Source organism: Bombus bifarius, unplaced genomic scaffold, assembly GCF_011952205.1.
Source record: "Bombus bifarius isolate JDL3187 unplaced genomic scaffold, Bbif_JDL3187 scf7180000010271, whole genome shotgun sequence".
NCBI classification, from domain to species: Eukaryota; Metazoa; Arthropoda; class Insecta; order Hymenoptera; family Apidae; genus Bombus; species Bombus bifarius.
In genome coordinates, this window is record NW_022885586.1 from 5,442,681 (window position 1) to 5,466,820 (window position 24,140).

General features: G+C 38.8%; 1 protein-coding gene across 16 annotated transcripts in view; it reads right to left on the reverse strand.

Annotated features, from left to right (window-relative positions):
• The window catches only part of LOC117216407 (tensin-1), a 181,199-nt gene that overhangs the window by 22,888 nt on the left and 134,171 nt on the right, over positions 1-24,140 (reverse strand). For all 16 annotated transcript variants that reach the window (XM_033463097.1, XM_033463096.1, XM_033463095.1 and 13 more), the window contains 5 exons: positions 22,625-22,846; positions 21,835-21,998; positions 21,591-21,740; positions 17,763-18,060; positions 16,651-16,888 (listed from right to left, as the gene is read on the reverse strand). In XM_033463097.1, coding sequence (XP_033318988.1) covers positions 16,651-16,888; positions 17,763-18,060; positions 21,591-21,740; positions 21,835-21,998; positions 22,625-22,846 — 1,072 coding nt within the window. The remainder of the gene's footprint in view (positions 1-16,650; positions 16,889-17,762; positions 18,061-21,590; positions 21,741-21,834; positions 21,999-22,624; positions 22,847-24,140) is intronic.

Sequence of the window (24,140 nt, forward strand, 5' to 3'; positions counted from 1 at the left end):
ACGCAAAAACATTTTTTCTGGCAACGCTGAAAGATGCCATCATTTCGTGGAATAGCTAAATAATTTGACTAGATAAACGTTTATTTTCCATAGATATAGTTGCTTATGGAAGTATTCGAACAGTTGAGAAACAGATTATTCTATAAATGCCCTGAAACACTTCACTCGGAACTCTTTATTTATGGTTCAGGAAAATCTCAATAATGTAAGGCAATATTCAGAAATTCATTGCCATAAAACAGTATACGAAAATGTTTTTTTCTAAAAATGACCGTGATAGATGATTTAAGATTTTTGCACGCTACTATATTTCAAAGAAATAGAAATTTGATAGAAAATTCATTGGAGTCTCGTCAGAAGTAGCGTTGAACTAAACATCGTAGAAACATTGCGATTTACGATGAAGCGTCAATATTTCATTGATAGATCATCACGAAGAAGCTCGTAATATAATAGGAATCTTACGTAACGTAACGCGTCTCGAAATGATTCTCAAACATAGCTACATATCTGGCTACATATCTAGCTACATCCTCGGCTACATGTCTATCTAGAAACCAACAATCATCAATTTCACGCTTTAAAACAGCGCAAAAGTTTCTCGCAATTACTTCTTAATCTATCCATCGATCAGGAATTACTGAAACGACTCGAATTCCACTTCCTCGATGCTTTTACTCGACAGTGTACATTCCACGTGAGAATTTCAGTTTTCTGTTTCGTTTCACGCCATTCAATGAACGTACACAGGGACGTACGTATCTTTACGACATTCTAGAGATCGTATACGAGTGTTCAAAGGCTAGAATACCTCTGGTTACGGTGTTAAAAACGAAATATATATATCGAGGTAGTCTGATATTATAGATTTCACCGAAGAATCGTTTCGTCTCGCTGTTTCTGTCTCTCTCCGACCAACCCCTGCTTCTTTCGCTTATTTCCAAGTGCACACGTATTGTATTAATAAGCTTGCAACCAGAGGATCGTGCGGCTACGTTGCCTCGTCGAGGTGAATATGGTAATTAGATTCTCGCGCGGAGACGTCATCGCTTTAGCCGGTTCTCCCTTCTTCCTCCTTTCTCCCTCGCCGGGTCTCCTTCTTTATTTTATTTCCTCCCTTCCGCTCGCGCCCTCCTTGCCCGCCATTCACAGGCCCATGCAGATTACTCTCGCCGTCTTATGGTAGTAAAATTCGCCATTGGCCGGTTTCCGACGGTTTCTATTCATACGGTCGGCACGGACCGTCATTATCTTCGGCGGAGAAAGAATCGAGCCGTAGAGGGTCCACCAAAGAGGAAGAGAGCGTAACCGGGTAAAAAGGTAAGACGAGGATGGTACGAACGGCGTTGCACGCGTGTAAAACAGAGAAAGAGAAAGAGAAAGGGAGACGCGTACGGACGAATTACTCGTTTGACGGCCTTATAGAGATTCATGAGACGCCGATGGGAAGTGGGCAACGATCCAGACGGAATATACCTTCTTCGGGTACGATGACAAAAATGCCAACGAGGCGGGGGCGTGGTAGCTGCGGGGAAACGCGTGCTACTCTCTTTCACCAGGATTTTGTGTGCACTTGGACATGTATAATTTCTTCTTTCAAAATAAAACATTATTCCGGGAATCAAGAGATCTATCGATCGTTATTTCAAATAGGACAAAAATAATAAGAATTTGATGTCAATTGGAGGATAATCGCTTGCAGAATTTCAGTTCTATTAGTCAAAGTACACACGATGCGTTGATGATCGCTGACGTAATAGATGAGATATGATAACTTCACCTTTGATCGCGGTCAGGATTCCAAGAAGCCAGCTCAGATGAGAGAAAAATCGACGAGCCTAAGGAGATGCCCGAAGAAGATCAAGTTTCACCAACTATCCACGGAAAAAGCGAATTCTCCGCAGCGAGATGTTGCCGACGACGAGAGAAGAAACGCGTGTTCCGTTCACCGGCAGCACAGAAACGGCACTGTACGTTGCAAATGCTGCACGATGCTGATCGCCACCACTACCACCGCCGTCATCGCGATCAGCATCAACCACCACCACCAGCTACGTCATACTATCGTTCACCAGCACACCAGTAACCGGGATATCGTCATCATCATTGGAGGCAGGCCTCGTTTCTTCCTACGCAAGAGGCTGCCATGGCGAAGTCTCTTTCTGCCTCCACATTCGATAGTGAATAAACACGCGTACACACTCTGTATACTACGAGGAATATATGTGTGTGTACGTGTGTGTCACAATTGGTTTGGTTAAGGAGCGCAGTATGGTGTCTATGCTCTTCCGTGTACTTACTTCGTTTTTAGCGAAACAAGTTGATCTAATTGGCGGTTGGAAACGTCTTTTGATGGGGTTATTGTTAGCGCGTCTGACTTGCAAGCAGACCGTCTTTGGACCTTAATGTGTTTCTTTACTGTTATTTACTTCTTTCTGGCAGCCTGACGCTGTCAAATTGTATCAAAATTGTAATAGAACCTTTTAAATGCCTGTAACACAAGTTTTCTAAATATTATTTTATAGTCCTCTGTGAAAATCTTCCTCGTAATATCTTCTACAAACTTTTCTATAAACTTTTCGTGAATTTTTTTGTATCTATGAGAAAAGTTCGAGAAATTGTTATTTTTACTGTAAATTCTAAAAAATTGACGACAATGTCCGTTTCGTTACGTTCCCTATAATCCTTCATATCCATTCTCTATCAATCTTCTTTGTAAATTGTTAGCCCGTAAAAATTCTTACTTTTACGTTATAATAAGTTACCAGAGACTAACATCAAAGTGTAATTCACCACACTGTAAACCGGCAACCATCAACAATGGAATAGAAGTACTATCGAATTGCAAAAAGTGTTTGTCTGATCAGCGATCTTCCTATTCTACTTATTTCACGTCTCCCTATATTATGAATCGTTGGACTTTGCATTTCAGGTGTTAAAAATCTTAGTTCATCTTCTCTACAACAGAATAAAAGTAATATTCAATCCGAAAAAAGACTTTGTCTGATCAGTGACCTTCCTATTCTACTTATTCCATGTCTTTCCTTATTCCACATTGCGTGCCTTTGACTTTGCATTCTATTTGCTAAAAAAAACTCAGTCCATTTTCTCCGGCGTGATCGAGACGCGCGTAATTTCTGCTTCTCTACGAGGCATCGTATTCACGTGGTTCCTGACCTGCGTAAGCGTGTGTGAGGCCAACCGCGTGCACTCTTTGAGCGGGTATTGCGTGTTCACGGAGGCCCCTCTACTCATTCGACTGGCCTCCAGTCGCCAGTCCTTCTACGGCAACACTCAGCTCTGTACAGCTCGGCTTCGTCGTTGTCCTCGTAGTGGTCGATCGTTCGAGTCGATATTTCGTGCGTGCACGCACAGAGCGAGATGTTGTCTGCTCCGAGTAAACGGTACTCACCGCGTGCTCGTGCCACTAAATTCGGTACTTTGCTTTCAACATCGGCCAACATGATGACATAATCTGTCTTTAGAATCTTCAATCAGGCTACTTAGAGCCAAACGCAACCCGCGTACTCGCGCTTTCTTGTTTAGTTCCTCGAGTTCATGCTTCGCGTGTTTTCGTTTCTCGAACCGTATTCCCCATTCCTATTTCTCCTTCCTTAATCATTTTCAGAATCATAATTTACGGAAACAGCGTTCTTTGTAGATTTTTCGATTTTATCATACAGAAATATTGTAATTGGTGTTCAACGTCTCGAACAATGGATTGCTTATCTCATACAAATTTATTTATCGCGAGAGGATGACCAAGAAGATAAACTGTAGAAAATTACGATTCTAGCGTTACTTTCTCTATTTGTTAATTTACGAAAGTGATCTGTATGGCTTCCGTGAGGCTCGTATAACGATAGACCAAATTTAACGTATCTACAATAAATTGCATCTAATTAACTCTGATGAAAAGAAAATGTGTTCCGAGAAAGAAAAATTCGCCTGAACTCCGGACGATTACTCGAATAACCATTATTCTTCGTTACGCATCAAGAAACTAATCCTGACTCCGATTGTGTCCAATCATCCTTCCCCCTCTGAATCAATCAGAATCGTCAAAACGAAGGGCAATTCAACGAGTCAATGGCAATTATCATCAAATCTCCGCAGACACGTTTCTTTTTCTGTATCCACGTATCTCGTTACGTAGCTACATGGTGTTTTAATCGAGATCCGAGCGATTCGTTGCAAGGAGAGACCAGTAGCTGGGCGGCGCAAATGAATGGCTGGCAATTAATAATTCATCATCCAGCGGCGCGATTGAACGCGTTGAAAGGCCACGCACACGCCGTGTACTTACGTACAGGTAAGAACGAGTACTCTACCGGGCACGCTTGCAAAAGGACACGTGCCATAACGCGTAATACGCATCTATGTGGGCTCGCTCGTACGAGCAGCAAGAGCATGCGTGCTCGATCGCAGCACGCGATGACTACTAATTTTCAGGATGCGTTCTTTACAATGTGTTTTAACACCGGAGTCAACCGCTCGTTATTTACAAATCATTTTGTAAGCGTTCGCGGAACGTTGCAGTGTTTAATGATTAAACTTCGTCATTATATTCTGTGGATATAATCAAGGAAAAAATGTTGTATAAACATCGATCATTGGAAGCTTTATTAAAATATTATAATAGAAATACGAAATATAAGAGGAAAGACAAGAAGAAGGAGTAGATTTAGAATCAATATAATCTAACGAACTAATCTAATATACTTGTTCGATATAACTTTGAAGAAGAAGAGTCGATAGAATCGTAACGCACTTGCCAGAGAATTTGAAATTTCAAATTCAAAAATTTTAAATTTTGCAGAGGGAGAAAAGGTAATAAAATCGCAGCATTCTTGCTCAGAGATTTCAGATTCCGATTTTTCGACAACATAGTATCATTCGTTGGCGTGTGACAACGAATTCATTAGAAAATCAAGAGAATCTGGAAAATATCAAACAATTTCTGCACAGTTTTAATAAAAATCAATAAAATCGATAAAATGGGAATATTTGCAAGGGCGTGATGAAATCAAACAACGATTCGTTGCCTCGATCGTGTTTTATCGTTATACCTGATCCTTTAGATAACACGTAATTCGATCATTGATCGCGGCAATAAAATACGCGTGCCATAAACTATAAACTACTTATGTAAGCCTCAGGTCGGTATCAAGTATGTCAGCGTACATTCACAAGAATCATACGTGACGTTCGTAATGATTACTAATCGCACTGATCCACGCACGTGTAACAGAATACAATTCGTTGAACAGATCTGTGTTAAATAAGCAGAGAGGAGCTGGAACTCCGGTAGCCTAATAATAACGTAGTCGGAGCAGAGGTCAGGCTGTATAATGGGCTCATATGTCATGCGTAATTTACATAAATGCAGTGCACGAGGTAACTAGATCGTAGACGAGCATCGTCATTGCATGACGTTCTGCCAGACTTATAAATCAGCTTGCTTGAATTTCTAGCTTCGCTCTATTAAAGGAACAAAAGATATCGTCGTACTTTGTATTCTTGACATTTTAAGACGTTTATCCTGCCCACTGTTTATTAAGAATGATAGAAGCTTTAAAAGATTCCATTTTGTTCGTGGAATTACTCTCCTTAATTTCTTCTTTCGTTTACTTTTATACTGGTATATTTTACAGATAAAAGGATCTGTAAGTATCCCTTAAGGAATACTTCGGAAAATCTTAACTCCAAACTTAGATCCCATTTTCTTCGCGGAATTATTCTCTTTAATTTCTTCACTCGCCACTTTTTATTCTGCAATATATCGTTAAAAGATTTGTAAAACTTCTTCGGGGAAAAATTAAGAAAATTATTCGCTCCTAATATCGGACTTCATTTTATCCATGCAATCTCCCTATTCATCATCCTCATTCATCAAATCTTCTCCAAGCAAAAATAATTAAAAATATTCAAGCGAGCATAACTCTTCCCAGTTCTCAATTCTATTTTCTTTTCGAAATTATCCTTCGTATTTTCTCCATTCATCATCTTTTATTCTGAAACATCCTGTAAGAAAGTTTGGAAAGCCAGACGAAAGATTACAGAAAATCTTCAAACGAAAATAATTATTTCTTCCTAATCTTCAACTTCATTTCGTTCACGGTATCTTTTCATTCATCACTTTTCACATTGAAGTATTTTTCAAAAATATTTTCAAGCCTCCTCCAAGTAGGAGATAAGAAAAATTTTCAAATAACTAAAAGTATTTCTTCCTGGTTTAATATTTAAAGTAATTTCTGCTTTTCCAAAGACTCCAATAAGAGCCATTAATCAAGCTATTCGCGATAAGCGCAAGGTGCGCCAATCTCGATAGCATTCATTCCAACATTTCCTCGGCTCGATTCAACGGTTCGGCTCGATCGAATGATCGAAAATCGTAAACCTACCGGTGCGTGATTCATCACCGGTAAATCCAGATTGGCGGTGTTTGTCTGAGCAACAGCAGCCCAGGCTCGTCCGAGCGTATCGTGGCTATTTCTACTGTCAGCCAGTGACGAGGACAGAACGAAAAGTTGGTCAGTTAGCGTTGGCAAGTGGCAAGTGGTATTCCTAGGTAGCCAATCTGGGACAAGGACGCGTACACGATTTGTGCGTAAGGTGAGGCGACGCATAATGCGTGCTCCATACATACACCAGATTCATGGAAAGACGAAACTGTGGGAACCGGGTTCCAATCGTTCGTCACTCCTGCGAGTGAATCTAACTGCGACAATCCTGCGGAACCGGCACGACGTATCACGATAGGTCGCGTGAAGCCAGATCCAGTCTTCGTTATCGTAAATTTATCAATTTTTCTCTAAGTTTCACAATAGGCAATCTTTTCTAGTGCGTAATTTTCTAAGCGAGAGGAAGAGAGAAAGAAAGAGAGAGAGAGAGAGAATTTGAATCTACCTGAGATTATAAACGATAGAAATATCAAATAATAATTTGTGTAGTTGGATTGCAAAAGATGTCTGTGTAGTACAAGACATAGACTACTTAAAATCGATTAAACGAAAGGAAGAATCGAAATAAGTTAATGGAACGTGAAACACGATGGAATACACGCTATAAAAATTAGATATTATAAAATTGTTGTCTTGTGAAATATGTCGGTATAGTTAAAGACATAAACTACTTAAAAATAGATTCAAGTGAAAATTTATGTGAGGTCATAAGCGATAGAAACTTTGTAGCGCAGTGATCTAAATACAGATTTTCTGATTATGAAATATCCCTGAATAGTTAGGGACATGGGCTACTTAAAAATAGATAAAGTAAAGAAATATTCAGACGTGTTGATGGAACATGAAAAGAACGCCAAAGACAAGCGAGATGCAAAATTCTGACTCGTAAAAAGCTTCTGTATAAAAGAGACGTAAACCGAGCCGACTGTTCTTTAATTTTCCGTAACGTAACGATTCCGAACAAATGCCTCCGTTCGATGGTGAATTATTTTTAACTCGTGACAGACGAGAAACAAACCGCGTGCACCGTATGCTGACTCTCAAAAATCGTTTTCACGGCACGACCCCAGCCTTTTGTTCGGTTCGCTGTCGAAGAAATTGTGCGGCTCAACGAGAGAAGAGAAAACGTTCGAAAGACTGGATCAGAAGAGATGGGAAGAGAAGGGGTTGAGAGCAGGGAAAACAGAGACAACAGAACCATTGTCTTGTCGCTCTTGGTCGTACGTCTTCCTGCTGTTACGTCACCATTGTTTACTCCAACCCCAAGCAACTCCCTCGTGCACTTTTTATTTCGTCATTTCGATACCCATTGTGCAACCGATTCGCCCTTTTATGGCAAACCTTAACGGGCCCCTGGTTATGGTGCGGCCCTGTCAAACACATCGATCAATTGTCTTTTTTACCGAGCTAGTCGGCTACTAAGTGAAATAAATCGCCATCCCTTATGTAATCTCACTTAGAAATTCCAAGCGTGCAAGTTTCATTTATTAAGCTATTAAGAGCAAGCAATAACTTAGCATCAAAAAATTGCAGATTTTAGTTGGAAGAGATAAACAATATGAAATTCTGTTCCATAATTACAATATTATACAGTAGAATTTGATAATGTAAATTAATTGAAAATTGTTGCAAATGGAATGGTACATTAACGCAACACTGGTCTTCAATTAGTTAAAAGATATGGCGCTGTAATTAAAGAAGAAAAGAGTGAACAGGGAGAATGAGAATCGAAGAAACGAAAGAAGAGATATCTAATGATTCATTAAAATGATTCCAAGCAAGTTTTCAACCTGCAAATATAGGTTTTCGATTGTTGTTTCATTCAGCAAATGTAACGGATATCTTCTTTTTTACAAATCACCTCTTTTACGATAATTTATTTGAGAAGTTACAGGTTGTTGATTACACTTAATTTTATACCGAAAATTAAATATCCTTCTAAAGAATCTATTCGCCAAATACAAGAACAAGAAAATAATTTTTCCAAAGAAACTCTACTCGATTAATCTTTCACAAGGTTCCTATAAAAATAATCCTTAAATTGTGAGTCACTAACGACTAAGAATTAATATATCCAACAAACCGTATAACGTACGAGGTTCACGATATGGCTGTGGCCTCGATGCAAGGCAAAGGTCAGGACTGCATCGTCGAGCGTGCAACAACAAATTGAAAGGGACCTCACGAGAGACAACCCGAAGGAGAGATCGTTTCTTTGAAAGCATCGATATCGCTTGAACCCGCGTAAATGGTCAAACGATGCTGGACTAGAAATCGGCGAAGAAAGCGGCATAATTATGACATTCCGCTTGACAATATCCATGTCCATTGCCGGCGTTTGAACGCCGGTGAAATCTTTCGCTCCGCGGACGGAAGTTGTCCACATTCGTGGTCACTTCCATCTACGGTCCCTTTTTCCAAAGATTACAAACGGCCTTTCCGAGAACAGCCTTTCCACTGGTCCGTGTTGTTTCTTGGAGCGAGAGTAGCAGTGACAAGCTGATTTACCAATTTTGGATAAGAAGTCTCTATTCTGTCCGCGCTTTTCTCCTCGTGAGCAACTGTGTATGGATTCCATTGGAATAAACGAACGCATTACTCAACTGTCGGTGGAAAGTTATGGTTATTGAATATTTGTATTTTTCAGTGGAATTAACAAAGCGCAAAATTTGTATCGACGAGATGAAAAAAAAAAAGAGAAGTATATCATTCAAAGAGAAGGTAAAAAGATCATTAAAATCCTAAAAAACGAATTATTTCATAGGTATTACATTTCCATGAAAAATTACGAATTGGTTATTTTGTCTATTCTGGTATTTTTGATATTGAAACTTCTATTGAAATAAGCAGAATATACAGAGTTATAAAATTACATTAAATAAAGATTGCTTCTTTGTAATTAACTAAAATAAGCTAAGTATCCTAAGAAAGTACGTAAATGTATTCGACACAGAAAGTAATAAACGGAATATCGGAATCTACAAAAACTACTCTTTTTATTCGACTAACCAGCTAATAATTTGTAATATTAAAAACAAGTTTGTTTGTCACTTACAAAATACGTTCTCCGATTGCCAAAACTTTTCCACTGCGTCGTATATTCACCACGTACTTGACAATCGCGTTCTGATCTCACGTCGAAACTGCGATCGAATTGCACCGATAGATGGTGGATACATAGGTGGAAAGGAACCGAGCCACCAAGAAGGTTGGAATAATATAAACAAAATCACGCGTACAATTGGCTGCTGGAAAATCAGAAACCGCTCGGAGGTTCCTGCCTCCACGTAGAATCGCGCGAAAACTATTAAGCTTCGTCTCGTCCCGACGCGTCTCGACGCCAAGAATAAACCGACACACTCCCCACCATCGAAACCACCTTCTACGTTCTTCACATTTCCTTCACTCTTCAAGAATTAACTTCTGAGATGATTGTTGCTCTTCCTACTCAGCTTTTGTAATTGAAAATGGTTTCACTCAATATTGAGGTTCATTATTGCACCGAACAATTGACTGTTTAAATACTTTAGCGACCTTCGCGAAATACGTGATTGCAACATCTTGTAGCTCTTATATTTAGATTTGTTCTAAACTTTATCGGTGTATTCATAATAGTTGGATCTCATTATAACGGCGAGGAAATGCCAATGTGTTTCGTAACATGTATATAATGCACGATATATTCACAAAAGGTATCCGTAAGTGTCCCAATATTTCCGTGAAAAGTTGTGAGAATCGTTCATTCTATGTTTCTCGTTCGTTTCTATTTTTCTCTTATACTCGTTGTAAGTTTATCGTGAGGAAACAGTCGCAGGGGCAAGTGCCTTTCTATAAATTCGTGGTAAACTGTTCGAGCGAAAGAAATTTAACGACCGTTTCGTTTCTCGTATATTCCTTTAAAAAGGCAGAATTGAGAGGATAGGATATGGCCAGGAAATGATCTTGAGTTACGCTAGAAATATTTTGATGTTGAATAGAAGCCTAGAAAGTAACGAGATAGTAAAACGAGGAAATATTCTGAATTAAAATCGTTCAGCTAATGGCAAGTATAGTACCTCTATGATAGTAATGTTGTATATTAATGCATCAATTAGCTGCACCAAGGATAGCGAGATCATACTTTATGCAGACATAATTTATTAATCTAACTATTTATAATTTAACTATTAAGTGCTTCGTTGGTATTAGACAAATAATGTGTTGCATTATTGGCAACGTACGAAACCTACGAGTCAAAATTTGCGATCATTGTATGATCATTATATGTAAAGGTACGGCAATGTTCTTCTTGACAATCAGCTATTCCAAGTTTAATTATTATTTATCAGGATTTATGGAAAGAGCGGTGACAATGGATGTTTCATGGAAATTCAAAATCCAATTTTTCTAAGTCTTTGATTTTTCTGTGACTATTAAAGTATCTACTCTATTACTCTATTCTATTGATAACTGCATTTTGGTTGATTAAATAAATGTGGACGCTTCTCGATCTATGATCAACCAATTACCGTTAGTGGATCTTTTCCTTCGAAATCGCTCCTTGCGACTATTATAATTACTTCGCAGTATTTCATTCCAGATTAGTGATGAAAATTAATATCTATCACTCTAGGAGTTTCCCTTTGGCAACGGGTAACAGGGTAGAGAAACAGAGAGCTACGAAGATGTCTTTATTTCGAGAAAGAAATTTGACCAATAAAAGAAGAGCTTCAGACACACAGAAGCTCCGTGGGAAGACACTAGGCAAGGAGTTTCAATAATAAAAAGTATTGCAAGACATCAAAGACGGAATTCCAGCGATAAAAGTAACTGCGTGATGATATAAAAATGGGAAGAGTCTAAAGATAAAAAGATCGGTAGATGTGCAGTAAAAGAAATTTAAGCAATATGGATTAGTTCAAGGGCATTAGAAAAAAAGTATCAAATGAAAAAATAGTGCGAGAGAAAAAATTTCAACGGTGAAAGAACAACAAAAAAAAGAAAAAAAAAGGAAATTGCAGGAATTATAAACAGACTAAATGGAAACAGACTAAGTGAAAGAGAAGATTTAAATATAAAAAATTAGTTTAAAAGAATGAGTTAACAGAAATTTCAAGAGTAAAAAAACGAGCTAAAATAAATATTAGAACTCTTTAGAATGTACTTAAAATTGTTAGGAAACTGTGCAAATATTTCTATACATATACAGCTTGGTATTTGACCATAGGCTACTATAATATCTTAATCGAATCTCTCTAACTGTTTGATTCTTTTGGTATTATTAAGAAATTCAAACAGATTACGATAAGGCTGAAAGGAATGAATAAGAATGGCTGGAGATAAGGGATCAACGAGAACGGAAATGAAAGGGGACAAACGTAATAATCGCCCGCGGTGCGAAAAACACTGCTCCAAAGAGCACGGTTATTTTCTGCCGGTGCCACTTGATTCAAGGGGCGTGCTCTTAATTTTAGATTTCCACGTTGCCATAAGACTCGATCTCGCTTTACTCCCTTGCCCTGTTTTCCCACTCCATCGTGGAACAAAGCCGATAGAGCAGATGTATTGTAATAAAGTTCTTTATCCCGCTACCAAGGGCATCTCAACAAAATGAACTGTATCTAATCTTCATAAATGTTTTAATCGAACAGAAAAGTTGTTTGTGGTTTCAAACACCATAGAATGACATTTAAAAAGATAACGCATATCAAAATAATAAAATAATAAAATAATTATAAATCTGGGCCAAGTGTATTAAGTTTTGTAACGTATAGTACTTTCGCGCGATACAAGAAATTGATACTATGAAAATGAAATGTATACACAATTTTGATTAAGAAAAAAAACTGTTTTAGAAAGTGAGGGTATTTGAAAATATTTTCTATCTTCAGTACACATAAAATTTACAAAAAGTCATCGAATCCAAAATATTCCGGAAGTTTTGAGTTTCACAGACGAAAGAAACCGAAACGAAAGATAAAAAATGGGACATATGGGATGATATTTATGGTTTAACATACTGCGAAATGATATTTAAAGAAATAATAAATATCAAAAATAAATGTTCCACGTAATATTACGTAGAATGTTTAAAATTAGACGAAGGAAAATCATCGAGAAAGAAGTGTCCCGGAAGTTACAAACATTTATAAAGTATCTCAGTCTTCCATCTTGACAGAGAAAGAACTTGGAAAGCTTTCCGCGTTGGCTCATAGATCACGTAGCTCATCGGGTCGTTAAAGTCGATCGTTTGTAAAGCGAGAAACGGCGCTCTTGGAATCTTATTTTCCATCGCGTGGGTGCACCGTGTGGGTTCGCGTAACATTTCCTATTTTATTTCTCAAGGTCCAACCACGAGGTTCATTATACTTCCTAGTAAATTGCGTAAACAAATATCCATACGATAACAAATCTCCTACCTTACTGTTTTTATCTTGTCGCGATCTTTCAATTGTCATGTCTCAATCTGACCTTCGTTTCCACGTAGAAAATGATTTTTAACGTTTTAAGAATATATTCAACATAAAATTGAAACGAGAAATCACATACGAGGATCGCAGGAGAAAAACATGAGCAGCACTTTCATTAATTTTAATGTCGCTTTATGATTCAACGGGGGACATAATTGAAAATGAAATTATTAAAGTAAGCAATATTTTAATATTAACGAGCAATGTTGTTAACACTGTAGGTAGAATGACGAAATTTGTTCAGCTTTGAAATCAATTGAGAAGAAAATTTTGATAACAGAGAACTGACGACATATCAAATTTTCAAACTGCATACCTCTACAAAAATAGAAAGTGTCGCTTATCGTGTTCTTCCGCTATAGTTTCTACATATCGATAGCAACAACTCTTTCTTATTTTCTGCTAACTTAGACATTTTTTAAAGGTAAAAAAATACGATTCGATAGGAAATGACCCAAAGAATGCGGGTCCGATAAAGTGGCGAGTGGGAAAGTTAGTAAACCGCAAGATTTCCATGTAAAAAATAGCGATAAACTGTTATCGCGGAAATTCATGAATTTACGATATACGCGGCTCGACTGGTATGCGGTTTCAATTACGGGTGGAATATAAAAGAACCGTTTGCAATCAGGTGCATTTATCGAAGACCCATTTCGATACACAATATCAGAGACAACAGCGAAATGAAAAACTGTTGACAGTGTGACACGGCACGTCAATAACAGGAAGAAAATCCGCATCAGATTGACGAAATATAGATACAGCCCGAAAATGAAACCAATATAATCGATTCCCTAGCATGACAGAGACCAAACGTCTACATTTTTCTTCCTCAGGATTGAATAGTTATCACGTGGCAAAATTGATTTTTTCGTGATGCTAACGTTTTTCATCAAAAAGCAGGTGTTTCGTCGTTATCGTAAATAATAACAAGGTGAATTCATACTTTATACTTTACAATATTTTCACTCATGCCGAAAGATCATCCCCATTTGTATTGAAGATATTCAAATTTCTGCTGTATCCAAAGTGAACATGCAAGGTAACCAGTAGCGTAGTAACGAACGAAATAGTCGATCTTTATTTTTGATGAGACAAATGGATGACTCAAAACGAATGATAAATCGAAACCTGTCCAATAACAAGCGAACAGTAGTAAACGACACTCGTTAGTTCAGTCGCTGACATACTGAAAACTATGAAGCAAATTCGACCATTAAACTGATATAAATAGTTCTTCATCATTTACATTTACCGCGAATGAATCATCCAAATGTGTTACACGTCCAAACTATAAAAGTATAAATTCACCTTTATATCAGTGGTTTAGTTTAAATTCTCCTCCTTCGTCGGTTATCCTGTCCTTTCTACTTTTACTATTCGTTTTATTCTCAGTTCTCGTAAACGAACCACATCGATATAACCATCGCTAACAATTTAGGTCACAGCTTTATTGGAAGCATGGGCTGATCGTTAACGAAACGAATTGAATCGGAGTCGTCTCCCGTTTCACCTCGTCCCGTTTCTTTTCCCCAGCGCTTGACAGACGCATCGCCGTGACGTAACCGTCCCGAATATTCGAAATGGTTCGGTGAACTGGGGTAGGAGTAGCGTGGGCGATGATTCGTTTCGTTCCGTTTAACGTAGGTCGGAATTTGGGCTGTGGAAATCGGACTCGGCTTCAGGATTCGTTCCTATTACCGCAGTTCGTGTTGACGAAATCCGTAATCTCTGCTTCGAACTCGTTTCACCTTCCAACGCGTCGCTGGGAAAAGTTCTAAAATTTCCATTTTCGAGACTCCAAAGTGTATAGGTTTCAATTTATCACGGTAACTGACTTTCAAATCCTTTAATTTCCGAGGGTTTCTATTTCTAAATCTCTTCATTTTCTCATGCTCAAAGTTCGAATCTTTTGATCTTCTAAAAATACAATTTCTGAATCTTTAAATACTCCAATGCTCAAATCATCAAAGTTTCAAATACGTCAATGCTCATATTTTTGAATTTTTTAATTTCTCAATGCTCAAGTTTGCAAATTATTGAAGTTCCTGCGCTTAAATGTTCTAACATGGCAATTTAACTGATTTTTCAACTTTTAAATGTATAAATTTTCAGATCATGGAATTAAAATTTTGCAAATTTTCAAGATTTCATTGCGTAACGTACTCCAGTCTTTGAAATACTTTAAAGCGCGCGATCGTCAGGTAGATAAGCGAAGCCAGAGGAAAGTAATCGTTGGCTTACGTGTATTATGCAAATCTTCTTACCGTTCTTGTAAAAATAATGAGATCATCTACGATGATGGAAAGAAATCAAACGCACAGAAGAAACTTATTCCGTTATGAACCTTGGTCGTTATGCCCAGTCTTTGTTAGTTTCTTAGTTTCGACCTTTGATCTATTTCCAGACGAACGGCGTGTCGTCATGATAAACCGGCATTTTACCTCCGCCAGGCAGGACGTATTTCCGGCCACGTTAGTCAGCCAGTTTAAATACACTTGCATTAACCACTAAGTTTTCGTTTCTGTCCGCTCGTTTCCCTTCCCTTACCTGAAACCCCCGTTTTCTTTCTCCCTTGTCGGAGCCAAGTTGTATTTCTGACAGCCTCTCACCGACAGATCGAGGTTAATTGGCTACTATCAGGACGAAAATTAGCGCGAATTAGTCCCCGGACGATGAGTTTCGTCAGTTGAATTACGGCCCGCGAGTTTTGGCCTATCAGTTAATTAATCGCGCGACGCGTCGTGACGTTATCACCTCCGTCTACTTCCGAACTGGTGCAGAAACATCAGCCAAAAAGCTTGACAGTTACCAGTACCGTTATTCCAAACGTTACGTTAATCCTCCTAATAGTCTCACATTCAGATTCTCATAAGCAACATCGTGCCTCTAATTTACATTCGAGGGATTTAGCTTAGAACTACCTTTAGGTGAGTCAGTTACTGTTAAGACCACCAACATCAACAAACACGAATATCACTATCGCGAGGAACAAACCTGCTGTTATGGTTCGTAATGATCTTGGGTAATCTGTGAATATTCTGAAGATTTGCATGATGCTGCGAAACACTTCTCTCAGCAGATACAAAAATTGTTGTACGTGTTTGGCGCGGACGTGCTTGTCGTTTACATGGAGACTGAATTTGCAAGACGGTGAGAAATATTATATTGAAACTATGCGTGTCAATCATACTTTACTACGTCCTTGGCGTAATTCATCTTTCGAAGAGGCATAGATAGGTTTAGAATAATTATAGATGCATTATAGATGCATTAAGAAATTAAAGATGGTATAATTTTTCGTCATTTTCCTGGAGAACGACAAACGTGGACAAAAATCGTTTTTTTCTTTTTCACGAGCTCTGCAACTGTCCAAATGATGTCATAAACCGTAGTATGTAGTGAAAGCCCCCGACACCCACTAATTCTTTGTCTCTATTCGACAGCCTTTCTTCTAGTTCACCTACGAGCATTTTTTCCGTAACCTCGTCAGTGACCTCCTAAGTAACCCGATCTAACGCAACAGCAATTGCGCTAAATTGGTTTGGTCGCGTTGTAATCTACTCTAATCTAACTTAATCGAGTGCATCGTTTCACGCGAACTGCCTCGTCTCTACTAAAGGATAGTTAATCAGCCATAGACTTCTTGAAATTCCTTCGTCGTAACTCAGCAACCCTTTTTTCGTCTCACGGTGGACAGCGACGGAATAATAAAAACGAGCTGAACGATCACTCACCATCGTCGCTGATTTCGAGATTCGTGTAGCTGTCCCAGTGCAGGATGGGATCATTATGAGCGGAAGCATGCGGTACTGCTGGCGTTGGCGCCGGTATGGGCCCATCTTGACGCTTGGCGTCGGTGGCGAAGTACAAAGTCACCACGCTGTCCGGAGGACATCGTGGGTCGTCGCAAGCCACGTCCAGTTCCGATCGAGGGAACGACACCACGTTCTCCGTTATTACACAGGTATGGAACTGAGTGGAATCAAGAATTCGTTTTATCGAGATGACAGCGATGGTTTTTAAGATAGTTTAGATAGGAAGTAAATTCGATAAAATTTACCAGGGATTAGGACTTTATCTGTTCATATCATCATATTCGTAGAAAGTTGTGCATATGTTTCTTCTTTGTCAACTGTAGGTATAATATACATACTAGCGCCTTTTCGCACAATCAAACTAACATTAGTGAAATTTTGACAAGTCATAGATTACAAGTTACTAGCGTTAAGAAAATCCTCGTGATAATAAAATGTTTGGAATTAAAGAAAATGTTACACACGACAGGACATCCTATCAATTATCCCACTGGACATAACATTCGAAAATCTTGAAAGTGTAACATCGTAAAACTGTAATATTGTAAAATTGCAAAATCTATAACTTCCAATTAAGTGGTATCTTCTCAATTCCCTAATATCCGTTATTATCATTTGGTAAACCGTTGCTAAAGAGCCGAGCGTCTTTACCGTATCAGTTTCAAATACAATCGAAGACAGCGTTGGCCGATTAACGGAGCATTACTTCGTTCTTTGATGATTTGAACGCTCAACATAGCTCATAGTTGTCAGGAAAAGTGATACGATCTAATTACGTTCTTCGACAGCGACCGAATCAACGTGATTAGAATTGGAGAAGTTTATGGGAAGTGATTTCGACCGCGACGTGGTTAGTTGGTAACAGTACCAACAGTAATTCACGTAGTATCGTTTGCAGGAGGAGATGAGAATGGAAATGGGTTTATGTACATTAGTCAAACATAGTTCGCTGGCAGGATTTCTTGTCGAGTGCACATTTGAATCTGTCAATTCAGTTTAATTGGGAAAGTTGTCGCTCGTTTTCGTCTTACCTGCAGGGAGAACATCACTTCCCGGCTCTGCTTCGAATACACCCTGTGGTAACATTTCACCAGAATGTCTCCCCTAAGACGAAGACCTCCGAGATTTACGGTGAACTCGCGAGCGTTTGTAACGGAATAGAGATCCGAGGTGTAGACTGGTGTCAGGCCTTCGTAGACCTTGAGGAATGCTCGGCAACCTGTAGGCTCGAAGAGTGGAACGCCCAGAACGGTGAGATGCGTTAAATAAAGTGGAGATTGACTGATCCTCAAGGAACCTGACAGAAGTCCGCTGAAATACTTGATGTACCTGCGAGAAAGAACCGTAGAAATTCTTATGTAGTTTTTCTAACCATTTCACTACTGTGAATGATTGCTATTTCCCATCACGAGGGAATTTCACTCAACTACTGAGTAGATTATAATCGCTCGAAACGCAATATTTATTTTGTTAAATATACTGCATTCCCTACTTTTCATATTAATTTGCAATTAATGCAGCAAATGTCAATATTTAAAAATATTTTCAGAATATTAATGTGAGTCATTTCTTTTTTATTCATATACTCTACAAAACACGCAGCGAATGCAAACTTTTAGCTGGCATTAACATTATACGGTATATATGAACTGACATAACTACCATTAACCGTATTATGCGACTATTTTTTCGCAGAAATATTCACAACGAAAGTGTTATTAATTCAGCGATTTCCATCTAACATGACCAATTTTTACCACAGGGAAACATTAAAAGGCAGTGACTAGCGTGTTCTAAAATTTCATAATGGAAACATTACGACAGGCGACACGATCCAGCAATTACCACTTCAATAGTGCTTCCCAGGCGTGTTATATCCACAACATAGGTCAAGGTGAAGCTAGCCTCCTTATTTTTTACAATACAGTCTCATCGGTAAAACAATACTCGGTAAAACAACAACAACAGAAACGTTTCCATCACGAAACACTCGAGGGAGCAAAAAGAATGGATCGAATCGCGACCGTTCCGATAATAATTCATGTCCGACCACGTATGGCCGATTCCACTTCACACGAGCGCGGCCCGTATTTGGCTGCTGTCGTAAGTTACAACTCGTAACGCACCGTGCGAAAGTATTGTAGCGTCTCCGACTGTGACACTCGCGTGCTAATTAGTGTCTGACCACGAATGGACTTTTCTACTTCTCGCGTGGCCTTTTACCGTGCGACTGTATCAAACGAGTGCCGCGAAAAACTTTCGATAAACAGGACCATAAACGGGACCTCCGCGCGCGATTCAAGCTAAACGAAATGCCTCCTGGATGGCTCGTAACAGATTATTGACGGGAGACGCGAACCGATGTTTTCAATTTTTTATACATTCAGAAGGGGCAACGTGATCGACGTTCTGAATCTTTTTTCGTTACAGACAGGAGACGTGACTCGACGTTCCTCGTTTCATAAACGTTGACATATTTTCTAGGAATATATTTAAAATTTAAATTACTAACGATTTATTTATCTCGTTTATCTCCACGTTCCATATTTTTATGAATAGAGCGAAAAAAATGGGAAAAAATGGGAACGAAAGAAATGGTTATTTTATATGTTTTCGTTATCCTATACGCATTCTCCTGATTTTTGCACTTTCGTTATACTAAACGCATAAAAATTCACTGTGCCACATTTATTAAAGTGCCAAAAATTTGTTTCACGGTATACCGTCAACAATGTGATAAGAGACGTTCGCCGCGCGGAGAGATCGATTAATAGTCCCACTTGTAATACACACGGCAAACACGGAAGAGTTGATCAGGTCCAAACGAACCCTGTTCTGAGGTACCTGTCGATTATGCAGCGTCGTGAGCGTTCATGACCGTAATTTCGCGGGATCTCTCACGAATTCCCGCGTGTCGTCCGTAACGAAGCAGATACGATCTCTGTCTCTGGTCGATCCCCTCCGGGTTCGAAAAAAAACCTGTTCCCTTGGTGGCACCTAAGGTGCTTTGAACGCCGCGTTACACACGTCTCGAATGAGCCAGCTAGCCTGGTGCTTCTCTCGACCCTCGATAATGGATTCATACGTTCGCGGGTGTGCGGCTACGCTAACGACATGCTAATGCTCGCCGCTCGTGGAATTAATGGGGAAACTCGATCGTTCAGGGATGCAAGATCGAGGCGGAACGAGGAAGGCGAAAGACCACGAGCAAAGCACAACCGCCGCGACGCCTGGAGGAATGTTTCACGTATAAGGACACCACATTCGACGGGCCATCATTACGATCATCAGCGTAAGCGTCACACGGCGAGAACTAAACGCGAAGGGTAGCGAGGATCGACAGCGGGTAATGCGTACCGATCGTTGTCTCAAATAGATGGCCAAGCTTGACAGGTTTACCTACGGGAATTATGTTTATGCGGTTATTTTACTCGGATTTTTAGGCGGCCCCAGGTCTCTCATTGGATAGACTGGCATTGATGTAAATGCTGTCGTAACTTGGCGTTTCCGACACGCGTTAAAGCGCTTTTAGCAATGCGGAGGCGGTAGTTTGTGTGCTGTTAGTGGATGGTTGATAGCTTCTATAGGAAGAGATTTTCTGCTGTAAAAAGATTAAAAAATTGAGGAAACCAATCTTTCTGGATGGGTACTAGAAAGGATTTGAAAATTGTGGAGAAAAATTGTGCTGCAAGTGGATGTCTTATATCATAGCCGATAGTACGCGCAAGAAAGAATTTCGTGGTTGAAAAACACCAAAATTTTCAGAATTTCATTTCCTCTTTATATGGATATCGAAAGAAACTGTACTTAAAACTTATGCTTAAACGGCGAGTCTCCTATCGTGAGAAGAAAAGAAACTAATTTCTTTTTCGTACCGAATAAATGTGGAAGACATATAGATATATTTCAAAAGAGACTGTACTTAGAATTGTACTGTATGAGTGTACTATGTAGATTTCTGATGTAGGTATATGTAGTATGAATGTGTAGAATTAATTCAATTTTGACCATTTTTGAATCTTACAGTACAATAACGTAGAACGTCATGCAATATCTTATATCTGTACGATCGATGTTTAAGATGTCCATGACGAGCCTGATATCTGCTAAGTTACACGCAATCGAATAAGTATGAGTATATCTAAGAACATGTATTGGTCTTGGTGGTAGTCTATCACGAGATTTACGGGACTTATACGACTGTTTTATTGCCGTTACTATATAGGAAGCTTTTAACTTCAACTTTTTACACGCTCATCAAATACGCATTAGAATCCAACGAAATATGATCAAAGTAATTTGAAAAGATTCAGTGTCTTTTACCAATTCATTAATTGCACAGCGATCGAATATCCCGATAAAACGATGATGTAAATTGGCTAAATGAACATTCGAGGTCTCCTTCACCAACAAGTTTCGTTACACAATCTTCAGAAACCTCTCGCGATATCAATTTCCGATTTCAAGCGATCCAATTAACCGACGCTCACAATTCACACGCTCCAAACAATGTATGCAATTCACGAAAAGAATAATTGCGTCAATTTCAAGAACAATCGAACGCTCTAACGTACATGGTGCATGCATTAACTATGATATAATAATTTTACGTAACGTTTTGAGGATATATAACGAAGTCTATCCGTTTATGACGAAATATAGACAGCAGGTTTGCATGCTTTGAAATAGCGGCTATAGAGTAACGTAATTAACCAGTCATAAGGTGGCTCCTGAAGCAGCCACGCCTGTGCATGTCGTTCATCCAGGTATTATCTGAGTTATTCAAGACTAAGAGGCGATAAAGTTTACTTTCTCGTTCAACGTCAACAGGCAGTATCGTCATGCACCGTAGCGATTACCTTCGATGCGAGGGAACCTGCAGAGATCCAATTTTGTCGTCGAGGAATCTTCTCATAGCGAACCTGTCCAACGCCTGATCACGTCCGCCGCAGATGCTACTGTAGTTCATGTACGCAGACACAGCCACACCCAATCGTTCTTTGCTTCCCCTGAACAGAGGCGTGGAATGAGCTTCCAACTTTTTACGAACCGCGCCAATTCGTCTTCTTGTCGTTGGAGAAAAAAGAACGGATTAAGACTCACCTGGCGTGGAGAACGACCACGCGATTCGAAGCACCGTTCAGCCAGGAGTCCAGCTCCTTGCATAGGGCGCACAGTCTTTCCAAACTAGGTGCCAGACCCTGCGGCCATCCTGCTTCCCTGGTATTTGGCTCCCCGGTACGACCCGGCGATGACAAATTGAATATCTGAAATTTGAACAGACGTGTGAAAGTTGTGGTTATATTCCAAGATGCTATAAGATAGTATAACCGAATGCAAATACTGTGTGCTCTTTTATGGTTGACCTAATATTATTATTACAAGTTCAAAGGATTAATGAGTTCTCCTGTATAACAATAACAAGTTTGATAAGAAAATAAATGAAGTTCTATAAGCCAATTTTATGAACTACAAGCCAGATGATTATTACGTTCGAAGTACAATGTCAATTCATTAATTTATAATTTGCAAATTATTATGCAAGAGGGTCCAGGTAAAATGAGATTTTCAAAATAGAATGATAGATATTTATAAAATAAATGATATTGGACGAATTGTGAAGAAATATTAACTTTTTAGGTATATGAAATATCGAGTAATATAGAGTAGTAATCGTGTAACCGTGTAAAATCGACTGATAATTATCTAGCGTTATATAGGTTTCAGAGCATGCAACGCACTAATTGTAACGCTAATTAGAGGGTATATAGAATTTATCTGGTAATACGTCAATTATCCTAGGATCATTTTCGTTTAATAGGTATTGTTATTTAATAAAAACGTTATATCAGATAAGCGACCATTAATCTGCAGCCGTTTACTCGCCGCTCACCATATAATTATCACCGTGTTTTCCTCGCAGAAGTGCGGTAGCATGTTCAAGGACGCCCTGCGCATCCTCCCTGTACCAGAGCGCAATGATTCTTTCGGTGACGTAACAAAGCTCCATTACTTCTGTAACACGACCTCCACCCTTTCCTGATCCTGTCGTCGTCGCGTCCGCGCCGACGCCCGGCGTCCTTGCAGGTGCCGTCGCCGACAAGGACGTCTGTATCTGAAACACGGGCATTCTTAATTAGTATCATTGATCTTTACGTGCACATTTAATAATTATCCTTATTAGATAAGGCACATAGAACTTAATTTCACTGCTTTTTATGAAGTTTTTATCAAGTTCTTGCGCACCAAAATTTCCTATAGAAAAGATCGAAGAAGAAACTTGTTCATCTGGTTAGTTTTACGCCGCAGATTTCCTTTTTATTAAGAATAAAGAATTTTTAAACGGCTTTGGTATACACGAATCCTAATTTCTACTAAACTGCCTTCTACAGAATTCTTCATATCCAGAATTCTAAACAAAGGACTCAAGGAGAATACTCGGCTCGCTACAAATATTCGCATTTCATATCGCATTTTCCCCAAAAACAAATAATTCTAGAGTTGCCTCCAAGGTATGGAACCTAGTTTCGCAAACCGCCTTTTGCGGAATTTCTTCTGCTCGAAATGTTCCAAAGAAGCCCATTGAAGAAGCACTTCGCTCACTTCACCAGCAATACGCACAATTTATATTCCTATTTTACCGAACAAAAAACTTACAGTTTGCGCTGCATGAAATTTCTTATAAACCAAAATTATCCGATAAACATATCTAAGAAGCACTCTGCTCGCTTTACTACCAATATTCTTCTTTTATATTCCACTTTTGCCTCGAAAAAAGTTACTTTAGATTTACTACCTAAATTCAGCACATTACTTCATAGATATTATATGAAGTCCACAACTGAAAAACATGATAAATCATATTTTCTATCCTTTACAAAAGAACTGTTTTAGAATTCAATATGCTGACAATTAAATCTACACGAAAACTATCTTTTCTTTCGATTTTACGATCAAATACATGTTTTTGTCACTCTCTTTCAAATTTAAAAAATATTAGCACATTATCTAGCAGCTATTTTACGCAAAAATTAACACGTTTCACCGGCCACTTTTTACAAAAACTAACTCGTGCAATCGGCTATTTTATACAAAAATAACAAACTTAACCTTACACGTTTCGTGTTAAACATTAAACACGAGATTTATGCACACTTTGTGCTCGAATACACGGAAGCAACGTGTTAAGAATATTAATTACGCAAAGTAATATTAATTAAACGAAAATAGCATAAATTCCTATCTCACAAAACATTACGAGTTTATCATCAATCTTTAAAAAGCTTCGAATCGATCGGATTATTCCTTTTTTCAACTGTTTCATACTTTTTTTACAAAATACTTTTTCAAGTGATGTAGGAGCCGGAAAATCACCAAAAACAGACTTATCATATTTCTCCCGTGTGGTC